General features: G+C 33.3%; 1 protein-coding gene across 1 annotated transcript in view; it reads right to left on the reverse strand.

Moving 5' to 3' along the window:
• The window catches only part of LOC110103204 (zinc protease PQQL-like), a 116,716-nt gene extending 96,984 nt beyond the window's left edge, over positions 1-19,732 (reverse strand). The window contains exon 1 of the mRNA XM_020831813.2: positions 19,366-19,732. Within this exon, the coding sequence (XP_020687472.1) occupies positions 19,366-19,574 (209 nt within the window). The 5' untranslated portion in view covers positions 19,575-19,732. The remainder of the gene's footprint in view (positions 1-19,365) is intronic.
• Positions 19,733-21,218: the final 1,486 nt, after the last annotated feature.

The raw sequence follows: 21,218 nt of genomic DNA on the forward strand, positions 1-21,218 counted from the left end.
CTTGTAGATTGATAATTGATTGTTAGTGATTGATTGAAAGAAAGGAACATATGTGTTACAAGTAATTTATTTTGCTTTAGAATGTTCTTATCCAAGATTTTAAGTATGAACTACTGCTTATACAATTCTATCTTACAATCGTAGGAGAATACGAAGTAGGGGATTGGAGGAGACACTTCAACAAAGAGGTAAGTAATGCAAATTTAATGTTTAAAAGAATATTGTTAAATTCTATTTATAGATTGATAATTGATTGTTAGTGATTGATTGAAAGAAAGGAACATATGTGTTACAAGTAATTTATTTTGCTTTAGAATGTTCTTATCAAAGATTTTAAGTATAAACTACTGCTTATACAATTCTATCATATGGGTTCAAGACAATATTTTGTACGCTCATCTAAAGGTTTTTCTATTTGAGAATGTTTTAGAAGGATGTCAATTTCTTTGAAATACTGATGCATATTAATTTTATACAAGTTATAACATGAATGATTATTAAAGCAGATAATAAAACAAATACGATCTGTGATTATGGAAGAAATGTTGAATATTAAATAAATTTAAAGTTTGACTATATCTGATGTATATTTTATCAATGTAGTTGGAACAAAAAAGTTCTCATACAAGAAACTACATGGTAAGTTGAGCAAAAGGGACCCCAGAAAATATGATACATGTATAGCAGGTGGGGCAAAAGGTACCCCTAAAGAGCCAAAAAGGACCTCTATGAAATGCAATGGTGATAATGACAGGTTTACCTGGGCTCCATTGAATATTGTTATAAAAGTGTAGCCAAATCTTTTACAAAAAATTTATATTCAGTGTAAACTCAAAAAGAAGTAAAGAGTAATGTTAATTATGACTTATAATGTTTTCAGTAATAATTTCAATGTTTTAATTTATTCTTATTATGGTATTTTAATTGTTAATTAATTTGCATAATTTATTGAGCCTCACAGCTCACCAGTATTTTCTTACTAGCTATTGTTACAGAAAAGGGAAAGGAGAAGATTGATGCAAGTTAATAAATGCAAGTGTTTCTTCATTTCATGTTAAAGTTATATTTGTTAGTGAATCTTCTTTTGGAGGTATGAAAACATTTCAGTCTTGTATTAGTTGATTTGCTATAATGGCTCTATAAGTTTATATTTGGATTAACTTGAATTTTAGTTTCCATGTATTCAGTGAATGATCTGTTATTAGAATTTTATAAATTCTATTCTTAAGGAAGGTATGTTAATATTTAATGATGAGGAAATGGAGGTTATGCTAGTGACACCTGACAATACTATTAAGTGATACTGTGGGATGTTACACTTAATAATTCAACAATTTACATATAGGAACAAAGTGGAATAAATTAAAATAATGTTATCATAAATATAACAAATATGAATTTGCAAATGTGCGGAATATTACTATTTTTTATGCATCGTTTGAGTATCTCACCTCGTTTTTCATAACAGTTGGGTATACTGGTTCACCCAAAATACCCCGAATCCTTTTCCTTTTATAAACAACCTAAACATGCATTTTTTTATTTATACATACTTTCAAATACAATAACACGGGATTATGAATATATTTCAAATTATCTCATTTGCACCATGTAAAACCCAAAAAATATCAAGCATTTTGATGCACTGCGACGAAAATAGTCAAATTTTTAAAGTTGTTGGATTTTGACGAAATTTATTTTTATAAAATTATACATTAAATTTCGATCAAATCGATATAAAGGACTTATAGAAAATTTCACATGGATTTGGAATTAAAAATCAATGAAGCTCATTTAAAGGAAAATTACTAAATAGCCCTCCTAGCTTACATAGAACAAATGCATGAAGAGGATGTCTATGTGTCATTGGGCTCCCCAACCACCCAAATGTCCTAAAAGGGACCGAAAGCCTTCGATCCCCTTTCATTTTCGCGATTGCTTCATTTGGCCGAATGCAAGGAAGGAAAAAAGGGCGGCGGCGGGCAAGGCTCCTTGGGCGTCATGGCGGCGGTTTCCAGCGAGGTTTTGGAGGAAAACGAAGAGAAGAGTTTAAGGAAGAGAGGGGCAAGTTTCTAAACCTAAAAATCCTCTTTTTTGCAATGATTTTTCTAGGAGAAATTTTTTAGGTTTCTCCAAAACCTAGAATTTTAAAAAGGGATTAATAGGTATTGTAGGAAGAATGATTCTAACCCTAGAAATGAAATTTTCCCCAATTTTTAGAGAATTTGGAAATTTAGGGTTTTTCAAATTTGAATTTCTTTGAATAGGTTTTTCACAAAACTCATTCCTAATGACTTTAGGAATGTTCTAATGAGGAAAATTTTAGGTTTTGCAGGAAAATTTTATTTTTCCTAATTTTGAATAAAAATAATCCGAAAATAGATAAAATAGATATTCTCTAAATATTGATTAGAAAATGGGGATGTTTTATCATGAAAATATAATGAAATTATAATTTCCAAAAATATGTTTTTTTTTTAGTAAATCCAAAAACTAAATTTATTTTAATTTAAATTAGGAATTGGTAAGGGTTCAAATTGGATAAATGATGGATTTAGACAAATTATGGATGTTTAAAAATTAAGAATTTATTAAATCCGAAAATAAAAAATTTAAATTTAATTATTTTTTTAACGAAAATGTAGAAGGTATCATGATTAAGGAGTTAGTATTAATATTTTGCATTTACAATTAATTTTAGGTGTTGGTTATAAAGGAATGCCACAAGCGACGTCGTAGAAGGTTTACTTTGTTTTTTGAGGTAGGTGTTCATATTTTTTTAATTTCATAAGTCTTCTCTTTAAATGTTAAAAATGCATATGCTTTATATATTTTTAGTGAAATTTAACATGTTATTTATTCACATTTATACTGCAGCAAATGATGATATTTAATGTGGCATGTTTTCCCTTTTAGATTTATTTAAATGTCAACATGTAAAACTTCTTGAAAACAATACAGTAGAATGAGCATGAAACAACATTAGACAAACTCATATGATTGCATGAATGATTTAATATTCCTACGATAAACATTGAATGATTGAAAGTGTATGATGATACAGAGTATCAAATGATAAAGGGCTCTACGGAGCAAATGATTAAGGGATCTCCAAAGCAAATGGTAAAGGACTCTTCGGAGTAAACAAATGAAATGAATGGCCAAATTTACAAGTGTACATGATCAGTATAGAAATTTGTGGTACTTCCATGACGGTTGTATAAAATTATGAATAAGTATTTTATGCATAAAAGATTTTAAAGGAGAAATTATGATAAATGAAAAGTTATGGGTATATATAAAAGATTAAAGAAAAATGAGCATTTATGATATCATACAGAATGTGCATTACCCAATGTAAAATTATGACTTTTATAATAATTCTTCTGAAAATGATTTCAACGCTGCCATATGAAAGTTATATGCATAATGTTTTCTTTTTCTTGCTTTATGAATTTACTAGAAATATTTATTACCTGCTGAGCGTTAGCTCATCCCTGTTTGTGGGAATATATTTCAGGAGAATCTGCTAGAAACTAATGGTTGATAGACTTGTTACGTATCATGGTAGAGCAGTGCAATGAGACAGGTTCTTAAGGTTATGTTATGTCATGTGTTAGTTTATGTATTGTGGACTACTGTAATAGTTTTGTTTTATGTTTATGAGAGATTATTTTGGATGTAATAGAGATGGTTGAAATGGATGTTTAGTGGCTCTTTTAGATTTTGAAGTTGTATGAATATTTGAGCAAATTGATGTTGAAATGTTAAATGAAAGTTTTTGTAACTACCGTACGAACGTCAGTTCCCGCCTCATTAAATCGAGCTTACCGGGCCGGATCGTGACACACCATTTTTCATTCAATTCAACATTATTTTTCTCTCATAAAGCTCTTTTTTCACTTCTCTTCCTTTCCTTCCCTAATTTCAACTGTCTTCCTCTTTTTCTTTACTGATTTCAGCAATCACAACATCTACAACAATCTCCACAGCAACCCTATACTGTAATTCAGTAAACAACAGCCTCTACAGCAACCTTAGGCTGTAATTTCAGCAACAGCAGCTTAATTTAAGCAGCAGCAAACTATAACACAACACAAATTTAAGATATTACTCACCAAATTTTGAATTCAGCAACTACCAACTCTTTCATATACTTGAATTTCAACAAACATCAACATGCTCATTGCAGATTTTACCAAATAACACTAAATTCCAGTAGCAGTAATGAATTCAGCCAATATATATAGCATCTACCTAATCTCCCTTACCTTGGGTTGCTGAAATTCTCCCGCACAGCAGCCTGCATGAGTTCTGTCCAGCAATACTTGCTCCCTCTCTGCTCAAAATTTCCTACTTTCGGCCAGCAGCAACCCTTCCTCCATCACCCAAGCACGCAACCAGCGGCTGACCCCTAGAGACGGATGTGAGGAAAAGGCTTAAGGTTTTAACTGATTTCCTTATACTAATATATTATACAAGAAATTCCAATCAGATTCCACTGCTACCTTATTACACTATACAAGTACATCCACTAAGCCACCTTCCTGTATTGCTAGCCGTTGGATGGAGTAAGAATTCATCCGCCAACGCATGTAAGCCTTAGTGGGATTTTCTGGAAATAAACTAAAATGAATTAACTATTAATTGAACTAATACTTAGTATGGCTTAGTATGGCATTAACTATTACTTTATTAATAAACAGTTATTAATTTAATAGCTATACAAATATTTTGCTTAGATTTTTTTTTTAATATTTTGCTTAGATTTATTTTGAGTATTTTGAGTATTATAGGCTCAATAAGAAACGAGCTTTTTTAGTCTTTGTTCGAGATCGAGCTCGTTTAGATAACCCATGCTCGAGCTCAGTTCGTATTCAAGTTCGAGCTCGATTAGTTTTAGGCTTATTGAGCCACTCGTTAACCGGCTCATTTAAACAAAACAGAAGGCGCGAACAGTAGGCGAATCCCACTTTCAAAGTTCGAAATCTCTCTTCCCATTTTCTTTCTAATATAGACCAAAATCCAGGCAGCCTACGATGTGGGACTAAAATCTCAAACAGCAAAGAGCGGGATTCTTTTTTATTTTTTTTATTTTTTTTTTCGAGAACAGATAGAGGGAGCGGAGCGGGATTTTTTTTTGTTTTCATTTTCTTCTTCTTTTTTCGTTTCCATTTAATTTAATAAAATTTATTTTAAAATTATTTATTTATTTCAAAACAATTCGAGCTGAATACGAACCGTAATCAAGCTTCTTAACAAGTTTATTCACGAACATAAATGAGTTGAATGACACACTGTTCAAACTCGTTTATTAAGGTATCGAGTACTTATCAAAAGTGTTTAAGATCGTTCGTTTAGCTAATCAAACAAACATAAACGAGCTCTTATCGAGCCGAGCCACAAGCAGCTCATCGAATGCTCGGTTCTTCTACAGCTCTAATAATAATCAATATTATTTTTCTAAAATCAATCGGGAGTAGCCCTTTTAAAATAGAAATTTGAGTGGTGATAAGTTTCTTTAATCAACAATAATTTTGCAATGAATATTGGTTATACATCCATACTATATGGATGAACATCATTGATTATCAGTCAGCATATTCATTATATGTGCTTGATTGTTGTCTTTCACATAATATTTACCACATTCATGGATGCCACAAAAGAAATTTGAAGATAATCAAATAAGTATTGAAAATAATATTGATGAAATAAGGTATGACCTAAAATTCTTAAATCATCCATACAATGGATTAAACAAAAAATCTAACATTGAAAATGATTATTAAAATCATAAAAGCTATAAAAATCATCAAGATTCACAGCAATACTACAATGAATACTCTAATAAATGATATCATGTTAAGTAAAATATTTCAGTATTTGATGGAACAAGAAACTATATTGAATTTTTTAATTGGCTAAATTACTTCAAAAAACTTATTCAATTGCCATAAAATGTGTGAACTAGAGCCAGAATTGCTAAATTAAATTTTGTAGGATCTGCTAGAAAACTTTAGAAGAAAGTTGAAAGTGATGCCGAATGTAAAATGAAAAACATATTTAATCAAAAATATCTACAAACTAAATATTTTGAGCAATTGATTTAATAATTTTGAGCAATTGATTTAATAATTTGAGACCTTGGACAAGATGACCAAAGTGTTGATTTTTCGTTACGCATATTTCAACTTTAAAAATGTTACTTTATCCATCGTTGTTGTTTGACTTTGGCTGCTTCACGTGAGGTAGAGTTCTAAACGAGTCTCTAAGAACTTCAACTGCTTCACGAGCTAGCTTGATGTGCAGGTATTCAATATTTTAAAATACTTTTCATTCACTAACAATTAAATGAGCTCTCCGATGTGTTTTAAAATTTTTTTTTATACCACTTTTTTCTTGCTAACTCTTAAGAAAATACAACATTATCAAATTAATTCTTTTTATCTTTACACATAGTACATGTTTGCCTACTAGTGTTTATGTTACAAATCACATTTTCTATCTTCTACATTACATCTCTAGCTAAAAGTTCCGATGAACTTTCTTCCTTGGAATTCTTCTTCATCACCTTCTCAATCCTTGATTTAGGCTAGTTTTGAGATATAGATTACCTCCATTTCAATAAGTAGGGACGAGATGACGATATAGAGAGGAGGAAAAGGAAGTTTGATTAATATGTTAAGGGTTTGATTATTGAACATGATCGTCAACCACAAAAAATAACATGTTAAGGGTTTGATTATTGGACATGATGCTAATTATAGGATATATTATTATCATAATTGCTACAATAAAATTTAAAGATTCAATCAAAGTAAAGGTGAGACTGGTTTATTTCTTACAGTTAGTTTTGTGGAGGTTTTCTTTTATTAGATTGCTAGTAATTTAAATGGTTAATTAATATTATAATAATGAAGATGAATAATACCTTCAACTAACATAATGTTATATCCTAAAAAATATTGTACCACCTCCACCACATATGTGATAGGATGCTATCTAGATGTTAGGATTCCTAGAAGGTTTATTGAATTGAATTTCAAAAATATAGTCAAAATTTAATTGCACCCTAACAAGATTTAATTGAATGCCATAAAAAATCTTCAAAGATTTTTAATCAAATAGTCATATAAATTTTCTTATTTGGTTAATATAATGTAGATGAGTATTTAAGTTATGCTTTCGTGGGTTTTATGTTGCACATATCATTTTGGGTAGACCATTTTATGATTTAGATTTGGCTAACTTAAGAGATCTAATATTTATGTGTTTCAGGACAATGGGAGGATAATAGTTTTGAAATCTATATTTATGTGTTTAAGTAATTTATGCTTTGGTGGGTTTTAAATGAAAAGATGTGCTAAGAATAACCTTGCATATTGGAATCAAGTTCATTGCATTTGTGATGATCTCCAAAGCATGCATGCATGAATTTTTATGAGTTTCAATTTTTTTGTTATCAACTTGTCAATGAAGGGTTTTGTAAAGGATGATCAGAACAACAACAACAACAACATCAAACCTTTATCCCACTACGTGGGGTCGGCTACATTAATCCTTTTTCTCCATTGTGTCCTATTAAAGGTCAAATTCTCGTTTAAATCTAATAAAGAAAGGTCATTCATAATATTTTCTAACCAGGTCTTTTTAGGTCTGCCTATACCTTTCTTAACACAAGTCAAATCTAATACCTCTACTCTCCTAACAAGGTCATTGGAAGGCCGCCGTTTTATGTGACCAAACCATCTAAGGAGACTCTCTCTAATCTTATCTTCTACTGGAGCTACTCCAACCTTTTCACGTATATGCTCATTTCGTATCCTATCTCTAAGGGTAAAGCCACTCATCCACCTGAGCATCCTCATCTCTGCCACACTTAACTAAAGGATGATCATAAGCAAGGATAAAATCACGTCGGGTCATAGGAAGGATCCGACGTGAAAAAATAGCACTCAAATTTGATGTGGGAGGTTGCAACAAGTAGTATATGTATTTAAAGTGTAATCATTGTGAGAAAGTTGTGAAGGGTAGAGTGACTAAGATGAATGAGCACCTATCTAGAGCACACAAGGATATTGCATCATGTGTCAAAGCCGATACCATAAGGGAAGAGATCAAAACATATATTAATAAGTCAATCTTGTCAAAGCACCTAGCACAGAAACAACTTGATCACAGAGTAGATGTTGGCTTGTACTATATGTGCGAGCACAGTCGTCGGGATTCATCTTCTTCATTATAAATAATAACCTCTAGGAGAACAGGGGGTCTTATGGATTAGTACATGGCGAACACAGTAGATAATAGATAAGAAAACAAGCCTTCTACAACACAGAAACTGACCCCAAAGAATGTTAGGGAGGCATGAATACGTGTATGCATTGATATAGGCTGATTTTTTATAAGAACGATTTCTCATTTAACGTTGCAACCATTGTTTAAAATTGCGCAATATGAGGCTCACCTTGAGGCCCGCCTCAACGCAATTCTAGTGAAAAACGCCTTGAGGCTTACGCCTCTAGCTTTTTTATGAGGCTTGCGCCTCAGCTTGGCTGAGGCCCGCCTTGAGGCACGCCTCGCCTCGCTAGCGTGAGGCTTACGCCTCACCCTATTTGTATATATTTTTTATTAAAACTGAAATAAATCATGTCTTCATGCACATTCGAGTGCAACAACTTCCTCTTGATTGCTTGCCTCTACCTCCAACCCGCGGCCTTCGGCACAACCAACACCATCGTAGTAGTCTCCGATAATCACTTGAAAGATACCACCACCCTAAAAATTTTGGAGCATTAATCTCATATTTATGTTGATGAAAATATTTCTAAAAGATGAACATGATTGAAATAAATTAAAAAGAAGCATATTGGGAGGAATTCGACTCTACTGAATAAGGAAGGGGATATACTAATTTGTTGTGACGACAACTTAGATAAATGTCACCACAATGATGACAATGCAGATGATTCCTAAGTTGTTGTCAATTATTTCAACTTTTATTAGGAATTAAATGTAAATAAGTAGAGAATTGAGAAAGAATAAATTTGGAGTTGAACTTGATGTTATATGATAGTTTTATATAATTTCTATATTTAATATTATTTTGTTCTTATAATATTTGGATTTTAATTATATTTCACGTAATTTATCATTTGTCACTTTATATCTTGTGCAATTTCTTGTTTCATATGTATGTTAATTTATTAATTCACAATTCAATAGGAAGTTAATATGTCATTATTTAACATCTTATTTAGGTACAACAACAACATCAAGCCTTTATCCCACTACGTGGGGTCGGCTACATGAATCCTTTTTTCCATTGTGTCCTATTAAAAGTCAAATTCTCGTTTAAATCTAATAAAGAAAGGTCATTCCTAATATTTTCTAACCAAGACTTTTTAGGTCTACCCCTACCATTCTTAACATAAGTTAAATCTAATACCTCTACTCTCCTAACCTGGTCATCGCAAGGCCGCCGTTTTATGTGACCAAAACCATCTAAGGCGACTTTCTTTAATCTTATCTTCTACAGGAGCTACTCCAACCTTTTCACGTATATGCTCATTTCGTATCCTATCTCTAAGGGTAAAGCCACTCAACCACCTGAGCATTTTCATCTCTGTCAAACTTAACTTAGTATTATGCTTCTCTTTTAAAGGCCAACATTCGGCACCATAAAGCATTGCAGGCCTCACTACCATCTTATAGAATTTTCCCTTAAGTTTGGACAGACTTTTTTATCACACAACAAGCCTGATGCATTCCTCCACTTCAACCATCCAACTTGAATTCTACTGATAATATCCCCATCTATTTCACCATCACTTTGAACAATTGATCCAAGATATCTAAAATGTGTACTCTTATTAATGACTTGATCACCCAAAGTCACAATCCCCTCACTAGGTCTATTACTACTAAAATTACACTCCATATATTCCGTTTTAGATCTACTCAAGCGAAAACCTTTAGACTCTAAAGTTGACCTCCATAATTCAAGTTTACCTTCAACTCCCTCTCTAGTCTTATCAACAAGAAGAATATCATCAGCAAAAAGCATACACCAAGGTACATCATCTTGCAAATGTCTAGTGAGAACATCCAAGACTAAAGCAAAAAGATATGGGCTTAAGGCTGATCCTTGATGTAACCCAACCGAAATAGGGAAATACTTGGTCAATCCACCTTGTGTTTGAACACAAGTAATAGCTCCTGCATACATATCTTTAATGATTTGAATATAAGCATTATTAACTCCTTTCGTTTCAAGAACTCTCCATAGCACTTCTCTTGGAACTTTATCATATGCTTTTTCTAAATCAATAAATATCATATGTAGATCATCCTTATTTTCTCTATATTTCTCCATCAAACCTCTTAATAAATGTATGGCTTCCATAGTCGACCTACCCGGCATAAATCCAAATTGATTTTGAGAAACATTAGTATCACGCCGCAACCTATGCTCCAAAACTCGCTCCCATAGTTTTAAAGTATGACACATTAACTTAATACCTCTATAATTCGCACAATTATTTTTGTTAATATTCTTTAAATGCCCCAATTTAATCCTAGAAAATTGTTTTACTTTATTTTTTATTTTATATCCCTTTATTTTATGCCCTTAACATCTTATTTAGGTATTATATAAAAAATCACTCTTGACAGTTATTATCACTTTGCGCAATTTTTTTATTTTGAGGCTTACGCCTCAAAACGCCTTGAGGCTTACACCTCGCCTCATGAACAAAAAATGTCTCAATACCCAATTATGCAATTTTAAACATAGGTTGCAACCTTCCCTTCTTACTACAAGGGGATATGTTCAATTGGAGTGTATAGGCAAGAGTTGAAACCTCCATCGATAAATGACTTAAGAGGATGAATTTTGAAGGAAGAGTTGATAACAACAACAACAACATCAGCCTTTATCCCACTATGTCGGGTCGACTACATGAATCCTTTTTCTCCATTGTATCCATCGAGTTGATAAACACTGAGAGAAATATTAAGAAAAATAAGATGGCTTGGCATCAGATATGGGTTACTATCACGTTTGATGGAAGGTCAGATGTAAAGAGAAAAAGCTTGATAAATATATTGATCAATAACCCTTATGGTATATTATTTTTTAAGTCCATTGATGCATCTAATCAAATAAAAGATGAGTTTTTTTTTTAATGTTTGATGATGTTATTGAGATTAGGGAGAACTTGGTAATTCATGTGGTAATAGATAATGTTAATGCTTATAAAGCTGCGGGAGCAAAACTTTTGGAGAAGATAAAATATTTGTACTAGACTCCTTGTGTTACACATTGTATTGACATAATTCTTGAGAAACTTAGAGAATTGCCACAACATAAGAATACATTGACAAAAACAAAAAAAATAAGTAAATTTATATATAGTCATTCTTGAGTTTTGACACTAATGAGAAATTTTTCAAAAAAAGAAATACATAATCCTGCAGCAACAAAATTTAGCACTGCCTATTTAACTTTGCAGAGCATGTTGGATGCAAGTTAGCCTTTGGAAGCTATGTTCACCTAAACAAAGTGGTTGAGTTGTGTTTGGGCAAAAAAATCTGAGGGAAAAGAAGTGAGAAAGATTATTTTAAATGACATATTTTGACAGTGTAATGTATGTTATTAAAACTACTCAAATGTTTAAAATTGCATAGCTGGGTATTGAGGTATTTTTCATTTGTGAGGCGAGGCGTAAGCCTCATGACGTTTTGAGGTGTAAGCCTCAAAATTAGAAAATTACATAAAGTCAAAATAAGAATTTTTTTGTATAATAACCTAATAATATATTAAAAGTTGACATAAGAAATAAATTGTCATATATATAAAACACAAAAATACACAAGATATAAAATGGCAATATATGAAAGAAATGCACAAGATATAAAATGACAAATAATAAACTGTGTGAAATTGAATTGAAATCCAAATATCATAACAACAAAATGACATATTATATAGTTCAACTCAAAATTCTAGCTATCCCAATATCATGTTCATTAACATTTAATTCAAAAAAAGAAAAAGAAATGACATAATAACTCAAAAGTCATCAGCGCTATCATCACCGAGGGGATCTTTATTTGAATCATCATCATAATGAACTTCTCTCTCCCTTCCTCTTCTCTAAATATTTTTCATCAATATAAAGATGTGTAATACTTTAAGATAAATAAGCTCTAACAAAACTATTTTTTTAAAATACTTTTTTTGGTTTGTTCTTTTTGTGCTTGGGTTGTAGTGGATGTAGATGCTCTATTTCTATCAATATCAAAGAAATCAACATTCAAATCTTCTCTCATAAATCAGATGGCATTACATCTGTTTCATCATCTACAAATCACTCGTCATCTAATGTCATATCCTAACAAATCAAAGGATCTTCGTCATCCTTCAACCCTTTCTTCATCAAGTTTTTGTCTTTAAGTCTCTTATTGTACATAATGTACGCTAAGTAATTCATCCTCAAAGTTGTCAAATGATTGCTCCTCTTTGTACGTACTTAGTTGTATGTGCTATACTAAGGAATTCATCCTGAAAGTTGTCAAACAATTTCTTCTCTTTGTATATAGTTGGTTGTACATGCTCCAACTAACAATATGCATCAATAAAGAAGTCTAGATCATCCATTCTACTATTTATCCCGAGCACAATAAACCAATAATAAATTTTCAAATAAAATCTTTAAAAATCTGTTTGAGATCTCCAAACAAAAATTTGAACGTTTTCCCAAAATCTTCAAATTCTGAATTCAAACAATATTGTAAAGCTGTATGTTAAGACAAGGCTATTAAATTGTATGAAAGAATTTACCCAATGCAATAAAACCTCAGCCTACTTAAATTGGTCTGTGCTAGTCATTTGGGCCAGTTCAGATGGTAAATATTAGAAGAAGACACAATGGTTCATCGCAGATTTTAACTACAATGTCGTGAAAGTGAACTTATAACCACTTTGTAAAATCAATTGATTGAATTATTGAATAAACAAAAATCAAATCTGTAGAGACATTTATCTCATAAAAATAATGATTAATAATTGAAACTCTAATCAACTTTAAGATAAATAAGCTCTAACAAAACTATTTTTTTAAATACTTTTTTGGTTTGTTCTTTTTGTGCTTGGGTTGTAGTGGATGTAGATACTCTATTTCTATCAATATCAAAGAAATCAACATTCAAATCCTCTCTCATAATTCAGATGGTGTTACATCTGCTTCATCATCTACAAATCACTCGTCATCTAATGTCATATCCTAACAAATCAAAGGATCTTCATCATCCTTCAACCCTTTCTTCTTCAAGTTCTTGTCTTTAAATCTCTTATTGTACATAATGTACGCTAAGTAATTCATCCTCAAAGTTGTCAAATGATTTCTCCTCTTTGTATGTACTTAGTTGTATGTGCTATACTAAGGAATTCATCCTTAAAGTTGTCAAACAATTTCTTCTCTTTGTATACACTTGGTTGTACATGCTCCAACTAGCAATATGCATCAATAAAGAAGTCTAGATCATCCATTCTACTATTTATCCCCAGCACAATAAACCAATAATAAATTTTCAAATAAAATCTTTAAAAATCTGTTTGAGATCTCCAAACAAAAATTTGAACGTTTTCCCAAAATCTTCAAATTCTGAATTCAAACAATATTGTAAAGCTGTATGTTAGACAATGCAATTAAATTGTATGAAAGAATTTACCAAATGCAATAAAACCTCAGCCTACTTAGATTGGTCTGTGCTAGTCATTTGGGCCAGTTACAGATGGTAAATATTAGAAGAAGATACAATGGTTCATCGCAGATTATAAGTACATTGTTGTGAAAGTGAACTTTTAACCAGTTTGTAAAATCAATTGATTGAATTATTGAATAAACAAAAATCAAATCTGTGGAGACATTTATCTCATAAAATTAATGATTAATAATTGAAACTCTAATCAACTTCAAGCACTTGAACTTAAAGTAGATTTGATCACAATGATGAACTAGTTTACTTGAATGTTGAATTTGGTTGGAGATATAGAAATCACATTAATAGACAATTTAGGTTTTTCAACATTGATCTTTATTGAAATCATAGACGTTGAGATTTTAACGTAGATATGGCATAACTAGTAAAATTAAAATTGAATGCCTAGTTATGATGGTAAAAATTGATCCTAAAACTTTCATTGGCTGCTTGCTTGCCGTATATAATTTCTTTAAATGATTGAATATGTCAGAGGAATGTCAAGTAAGGTTTGCAACAATAAATTATTCAAGTAATATTAAATGAGTATGAAGAGACAAAGAGAGTAGGAATGAAATCTATAATAATTTGGGTCGAAATGAAAGAATTTTTAAAAGACAAATATCTGCTTCATCATATCATGCTAAATTACTTGAATTTAATTCTTGAAAATAAGGAAACAAAGTTATTAAATGCATGAATAAATTTGAAAAACTGTTGTTGTCTTATGAGATCACTGAACATTCTGAAACTAATATCTAGGTTTAGATTTGATTCGTGACTTGACATCAAGAGAGATAGTAATTATAGTATAATTAAGCAAGAGAAAAAAAAAATCACTCACCTTTGACGAAGCAGAAGCGTGGTCGAACTGCACTCAGTGAGTAGAGGATGCGAAGGAGTACATGAAAGAGGAGAAATATGGTTACTACCGTACTGAGCATATGTTTACTTAAAATCCAACAGGAAGAACAACGTTGAATGGTCCTCACTTGTGATCCAACAGAAAGGGCATCATCAAACCTTATGTGACTTCCGATCCAACAGGAACATCGTCAAACCAATCAAACAGGGAACGTCATCGATGAAGGTGAAGAACTTTTTAGTGAATTGTTTGAAGCTCTATCTTACAAGCAGTAGACGAAGTCGAACATCACGACGGGTGAATCGAAGTTTAACGCTTAGGTTTAAGCTTTAATTTTTTTTTACTCGTTATATTGAGGCAAATGCCTCACATAAATGAGGCGAGGCACGCCTTGAGGCGCAGCTCAAGAAATTCAAGGCATACGCCTCACGAAAGCTGCTAGAGGCATCAACCACGACTCGTTTCGAGCGGAAATTGCGCTGAGGCAGGCCTCAAGTTGTGCAATTTTAAACAGAGCAATTATTAGGCCACTGGCGCAGGTTCTAAGGATGGTGGATGCTGAGAAGAAGTTTGTGGGTTTCATATATAATGTTATTGATGAAATGAATGAGATGATTGCCCACTAGTTAAGAGGAGAAGAGAGCAGCAGTAGAGAAATTTAGAATATCATTGATGAGAGATGAGAGCTACAGCTTCATCGACATTTACATGCATCAGGTTATTATATGAATCCTCAATATCAGTATATAGAAAATAGGTCCATGAATACACAACAACATCAAGCCTTTATCCCACTATGTGGGGTCAGCTACATGAATATTTTTTCTCCATTGTGTCTTATTAAAAGTCAAATTTTTGTTTAAATCTAATAAAGAAAGGTCATTCCTAATATTTTCTAACCAAGTCTTTTTAGGTCAGTCTCTACCTTTCTTAACATAAGTCAAATCTAATACCTCTACTTTCCTAACTAGGTCATTACATGGACAGGCTTAAAGTTGATTCATTTGAAAGAACAATGCTGACGTATAATTGAAACCTTTCAAGAATAAAGAGGTTTTTTTTTTGGATTGTAGCAGGCGAATGACACTGTTTAAAGAAATCTCTAGGTAATTTGATTTGTTGCTTTAATGTACTATATACTCATTTATTTGAAAGATATTCTACTTACAATACTCATTTATGTAAACCTTAATTGAGTGGTGGATTCAATTTGGCGACGGCACTCCAGAACAACAGCATTTTGATGAGAATGTTTTAGGATTAACGCGCTCTTCATTTGGATGTGAATGTAATAGGAGCACTACAATAAAGTACACACAAAGAAGAAAAATCTTCTGACAACCTTAAGGATGAATTTTTTAAGATACATCATGTATAATAAGAGACTTAAAAACATGAACTTGAAGAAGAAAGGGTTGAATGATAACGAAAACCCTTTGATTTATAAGGACATGGCATCATATGAAGAGTGGTTTGTAGATTATAAAGTGGAGATAATATCATTTGAATTACGAGAAAAAGATTTAAATGTTAATTTCTTTAATGGTAATAGAAACAGAGCATCTGCATCCACTACAACGTAATCATAGAAAGAACTAAAAAGAAAATGTATATTAAAAAATTTATTTTGTTAAAGCTTATTTGCTTTAGAGTATTATTCTCATATTTATGTTGATGAATAATATTTAGGGAAGAGGAAGATGGCTGAAATAGATGAAGAAGCATATTGGGAGATATTGGACTCCACAAGTGATGAGGCAAGGAAGACAATAATTCGTTACAACGAAGACTCAAATGAAGACCCCTTAGTGATGATAATGAAGATGACTTCTGAGTTATCATACTATTATGTTTTCTTTAGAGATGAAATATTGATGAGTAGGGAACTGGGAAAAGAGTTTGGAGTTGAATTTCATAATTTGATTTTACATAAAACTTTTATTCGATTACTATATTTTATATTATTTTGCATTTTTGTTATTATCATACTCAAATTTTAACTCTATTTAATGCAATTTATCAATTGTCACTTTACATCTTGTGTAATTTTTTGTTTCATTTACATGTCAATTTGTTACTTCATAGTTCAATGACAAGTTAATATAGCATCTTTTAACATACTACTTGTTTATTATACAAAAAATCACTTTTAGCCTTCCTTTCTCTTTAGCTAATCTTTTGATTTTGAGGCTTACACCTCGATTCACAGACGGAAAACGCCTCAATACCCAATTGCGTAATTTAAAACCGTGAAAATAATTATAAATATTATAAGATATTGAAAACATTGTGCTATGAAATATTATATAATTTTCTATTGTTTCAAAGACAGCACCTTCATATAGTCACTAACCTATCATTGAGTTCCTTGATAAATTAGCACTGATAAACATCCAAACAAAAATTATAACTCTAACAAGAACCAAGTCATCTAAAAAAAAGTTATTATATCGATTTGATCTTGAAGCTACTAGAATTGAAGATTTTAAAGATAAGGATATAGGATTAAGAGAATATTGATGCATATAAAATGATTATGTATTATAAAGCACATACTCTTTGAAAATCCATGTGTCATGTCAACATATTTAGATAATACGCACCTTTGACACATGCCCTAAATGTGTTACACATGATGGAAAATTGTGTAAGTGTTTTATTCTAAACGTAAGATCAGATATGACTAATGCATTCATAATGTGGACAAGACATACATAAGGTCTATTAGCATCTTCATGCATGCATCATTTTTTGGTTCTGTTGCACTAGTCACCGCTTACATGTAAAAATTATGTGTTGATATAAGAAAGCAAATTTTCTTGAATGATGAAAGTTATAAATCTTATATTAAATTTTATAGGCAAAATATGAAAATAAATTATATTTTAGTGTGTATTCATCCTAAATTCTTTTCGCATAAAACATTATATAATCGAGCCTCTAGTCATACATATCATTGGCATAGTTGGGTCAAATGCATATGATATTGATTTGCTTCCATACATGAATACAAGTTCCACTTTCAATGTGAAATAAATTTTACCTTATCAAGGCAAGTTCAAAATTCCTACGTTTCCTACAAGTGTATCTTTTAATGAGTTACTGCATCACCTAATAATGTGCTACCATCAATTCTAGTACTATCAAACACTAAGTAGAGAACAATAGATAAAGTCACAACTCACAATACGCCCTTTAAGCCAACAAAATATTTAATTGATACCAGGATCATCCGCCATCAAAATATTCTTAGTTAATGCATGAAGAACTCCAACGAGTTGCTCCTGATCTCCTGGAAAAGTGTCATTATTAGTATTCTCCATGAATTTTGTATACCCAAGAGAATTGGTGGGTTGCACCCATCTATTCCACAAAAATCATCACATCAACATCACTATTGCACTTGAAGCCAAAATTAGCACATCTCATGCCTTTTCATGTCATGGTTTAATCACGTTGATTGTAAAAATAATGAGACTTTATTTAATTTAGATTTTTAAAAAAAAATGGAATTTTCTATTATTTTAATAAGATCAAATTGAATTTTGAATTATTTTTTATTTCAATTTAGTTGAAAAGTTATGACATGTAATTATGGTTTAAAGGGCCTTTGGATACCTAAAAAAGGCTCTTAAATGCAAGATCGATTTAAGTACTACATGTTGCATGGTTTCTGATTGTGTTTTATACTTTTATCAATTACTTCTCTCCCATATTCTTGTTTAGCTCCCTCAATACCCCACCCAGATTACTCTCCCGCCTACCAATCATCGCCCTTCCCACTCTTATCATGAAGAAAACCTATCATAAAAACCCAAAATCTAGAACCCTTTAGGTCCCCACAATAAGTTGGACATATCCCTCTCATTCCTTGTTAGAATTGCATGACTTTATTTATTATGTGTTCATCACTCAATTCTCTATGACTTTGGTATTGAACATTTTAATTGATTCTAACAATCTATGCTCCAGATTTAGTCAAAAGCCAACTATTCAAGTTTCCTGCCCAAGTCCCATCTTCTAAATCATCTCAAAACCTAACCCTAAAACATCACAAAATCTAACCCTTAGACCATGTCAAAACTCCAAACCTAAGTCAATTGTATATCTATCATCATCAAGTAAAACAAAATTCCAGCAAGTTGCCTGTTGCCCTCATCTACGTCCAAGCTACGCCAAATTTAGTACCCGAGTCATTATGATGCAAGAATAATTGTGTCAAATTTCCCACCGCCATTTCTACTCTACATCATCTATACTTAATACGCATGGAAGATCCCACCGTACACCATAGATATTTAACGAGCGTGCAACAGCCAAGAAAACAGCAGCCATCCTCAGTTTAGTACGAAAACTAAAGCACAGCAAGTAAAGTAGCCAGATTAAACAGAAACTCATCAACAACTGATCCTATGCATCAAAGCTATTGCTATCTGAACGATCCAGAATTCACCATCAAACCCTGAAAATACATGCCACAGAAGGAACAAATGAAAGGAGCACGTTAGCTCGATCCCCTCCATCCAGCAATAAGTAGAAATAAATAAAAAGACAAGCCGTCTCCATAATAAGTTGCACTGTTATCCCACCAACAGCTGAGCACACTAACAATCAATTCGAACCAGCACATTAGCGGAACAGGATACTCACCAGCGAGAAAACCTTTATAATGCCATGTATAAAAGAATGAAAAACTAAACAATATGAAGGGGTAGAAAAACAAATTGACTCACCCGACCTTGACGGCCAGTGCGAGTGCGGCCCGCATCCGGGGTTTGGAATTGCATCGGACGTAATAAGATAACCCGTTCTCGAGGACGCCATAGTCTACACCCACCGGCACCTCCGCCAGGGGCTCGTCCATGGAAATATTCATCAGCTTCAGGGACCGAAAGCCCTGACGCCGGCTGAGAGACGGTGTCTCCGTGGCAAGCAAATCCATTCTGGTGAACTCGTATATGCTTCTCTCAGCCTACAGCCTATAAAGAAAATGATCGAGAGGGAGATGGAAAGGGTTTGAGCGCATAGAGGAGGCAGAGAGGAACGAAGCAGGAGAGAGGAATTGATGGGAGCTCAGATTCACTGCGTTAACCGCTCCGGATTAGGGCAAATTATTGGGTCAGTTGATCGAAGCCATCTCTCCGTTCGGTCGCCAATGGAAATGCGACATCTGTTAGGCGTTTTTTAATTTATTATTAACGCTTTATGTCTTGTCAGATTAGCGACCCGACCCGATAACGCCTTTCATTTGAATTCCGGGAAATAAAGAATGGAAACGCCGCGCGACATCTTCACTGTTACTCCAGCTCCAGCTTTGGTTAGCGCTCTCGGATTCCTCCATTTCCTTCGGTTCTGCATTAGCTTATTCCTGCCGGAGGTAGACGACGAAACTGATAGGGCGGCAAATGATTAAAAGTTCAAATGAAAGGCGTTATCGGGTCGGGTCGCTAATCTGACAAGACATAAAGCGTTAATAATAAATTAAAAAAATGCCTAACAGATGTCGCATTTCCATTGGCGACCGAACGGAGAGATGGCTTCGGTCACCTGACCCAATAATTTGCCCCGGATTAGGGTGCAACCGAGTCAAGCGGGCTCGACGGGCCCGCGGGCTCAGGCTGGATAATAGGCTTGGCGAGTCGAGTTAGTAGTGCTCCAATATGATTTTGAGCTCGACCACTAAATGAGCTCGAGTTTGAACACATCCCTGTTCGAATCGTGAGCTCGTCGAGCAGCTCATGTATTTGTGGTGGGAGAATTGAAATGGCGGGTCTTCTATCAGCGAGGAAATGAAAACATGGGGCAGATGAATGCAGACGACTACGGCGGAGAACTTCGCATTTGTCGGTGAGTTAAACGCTACTGCAGATGACTACGGCTGGAAAATGAAAATAGCAGGTCTTCAGTCAAAGATTTTCCAGTGAGGTAAATACTACCGCATACGACAACGGCAGACCGAGGACCATGCGGGCGTGGATGATGCGGACAGACGATGCAGGCAGCACGGACACAAGCAGGTGCTGCCAGACGACGCAGGCGGCACTAACCAACTGACGAACGGGGACAGCGACGCAAATGCGAGGCTCGTTAAGAGGTTCAAATTGCAGCTCGACGAGCTCATGTTCCCTTGTCGAGTCGAGCTCGAGCTCGATTTTTGGCAGTCAAGTTTGGCATGAACACCCCCTGACTCGAGCTCGGCTCGACTCGTTTGTACCTCTACTACGGATTCTCAGCCTCAGATTATTAGGTGCGGACACCGAACTTAGAGATATATTCGGACATCCATTTAAAATTTGATACGTTGAGTGCATTTTGGTTGCACTTTTTTTGCATTTTAGTTGCGCTTTACCTGCATTTTAGTTGCGCTTTACCTGCACTTTACCTGCACTTTGGCTACACTTTTGGTGTGTTTGGATTAAAGTTCCGCGGGCACTTTAAATATATAAAGTAAAAAATAAATCTAATTGTATATCCACGTGTCCACTCCATATGTCAACATTTTATTGGAGTCCGGACGTACCTCTACGTCCGATGTCCGCACCTAATAATTTTCCAATAATAAGGGGTGTCAAAATTGGCTGTGGTG

The sequence above is a fragment of the Dendrobium catenatum genome, unplaced genomic scaffold, assembly GCF_001605985.2.
Source record: "Dendrobium catenatum unplaced genomic scaffold, ASM160598v2 fragScaff_scaffold_1074, whole genome shotgun sequence".
Lineage (NCBI taxonomy): Eukaryota > Viridiplantae > Streptophyta > Magnoliopsida > Asparagales > Orchidaceae > Dendrobium > Dendrobium catenatum.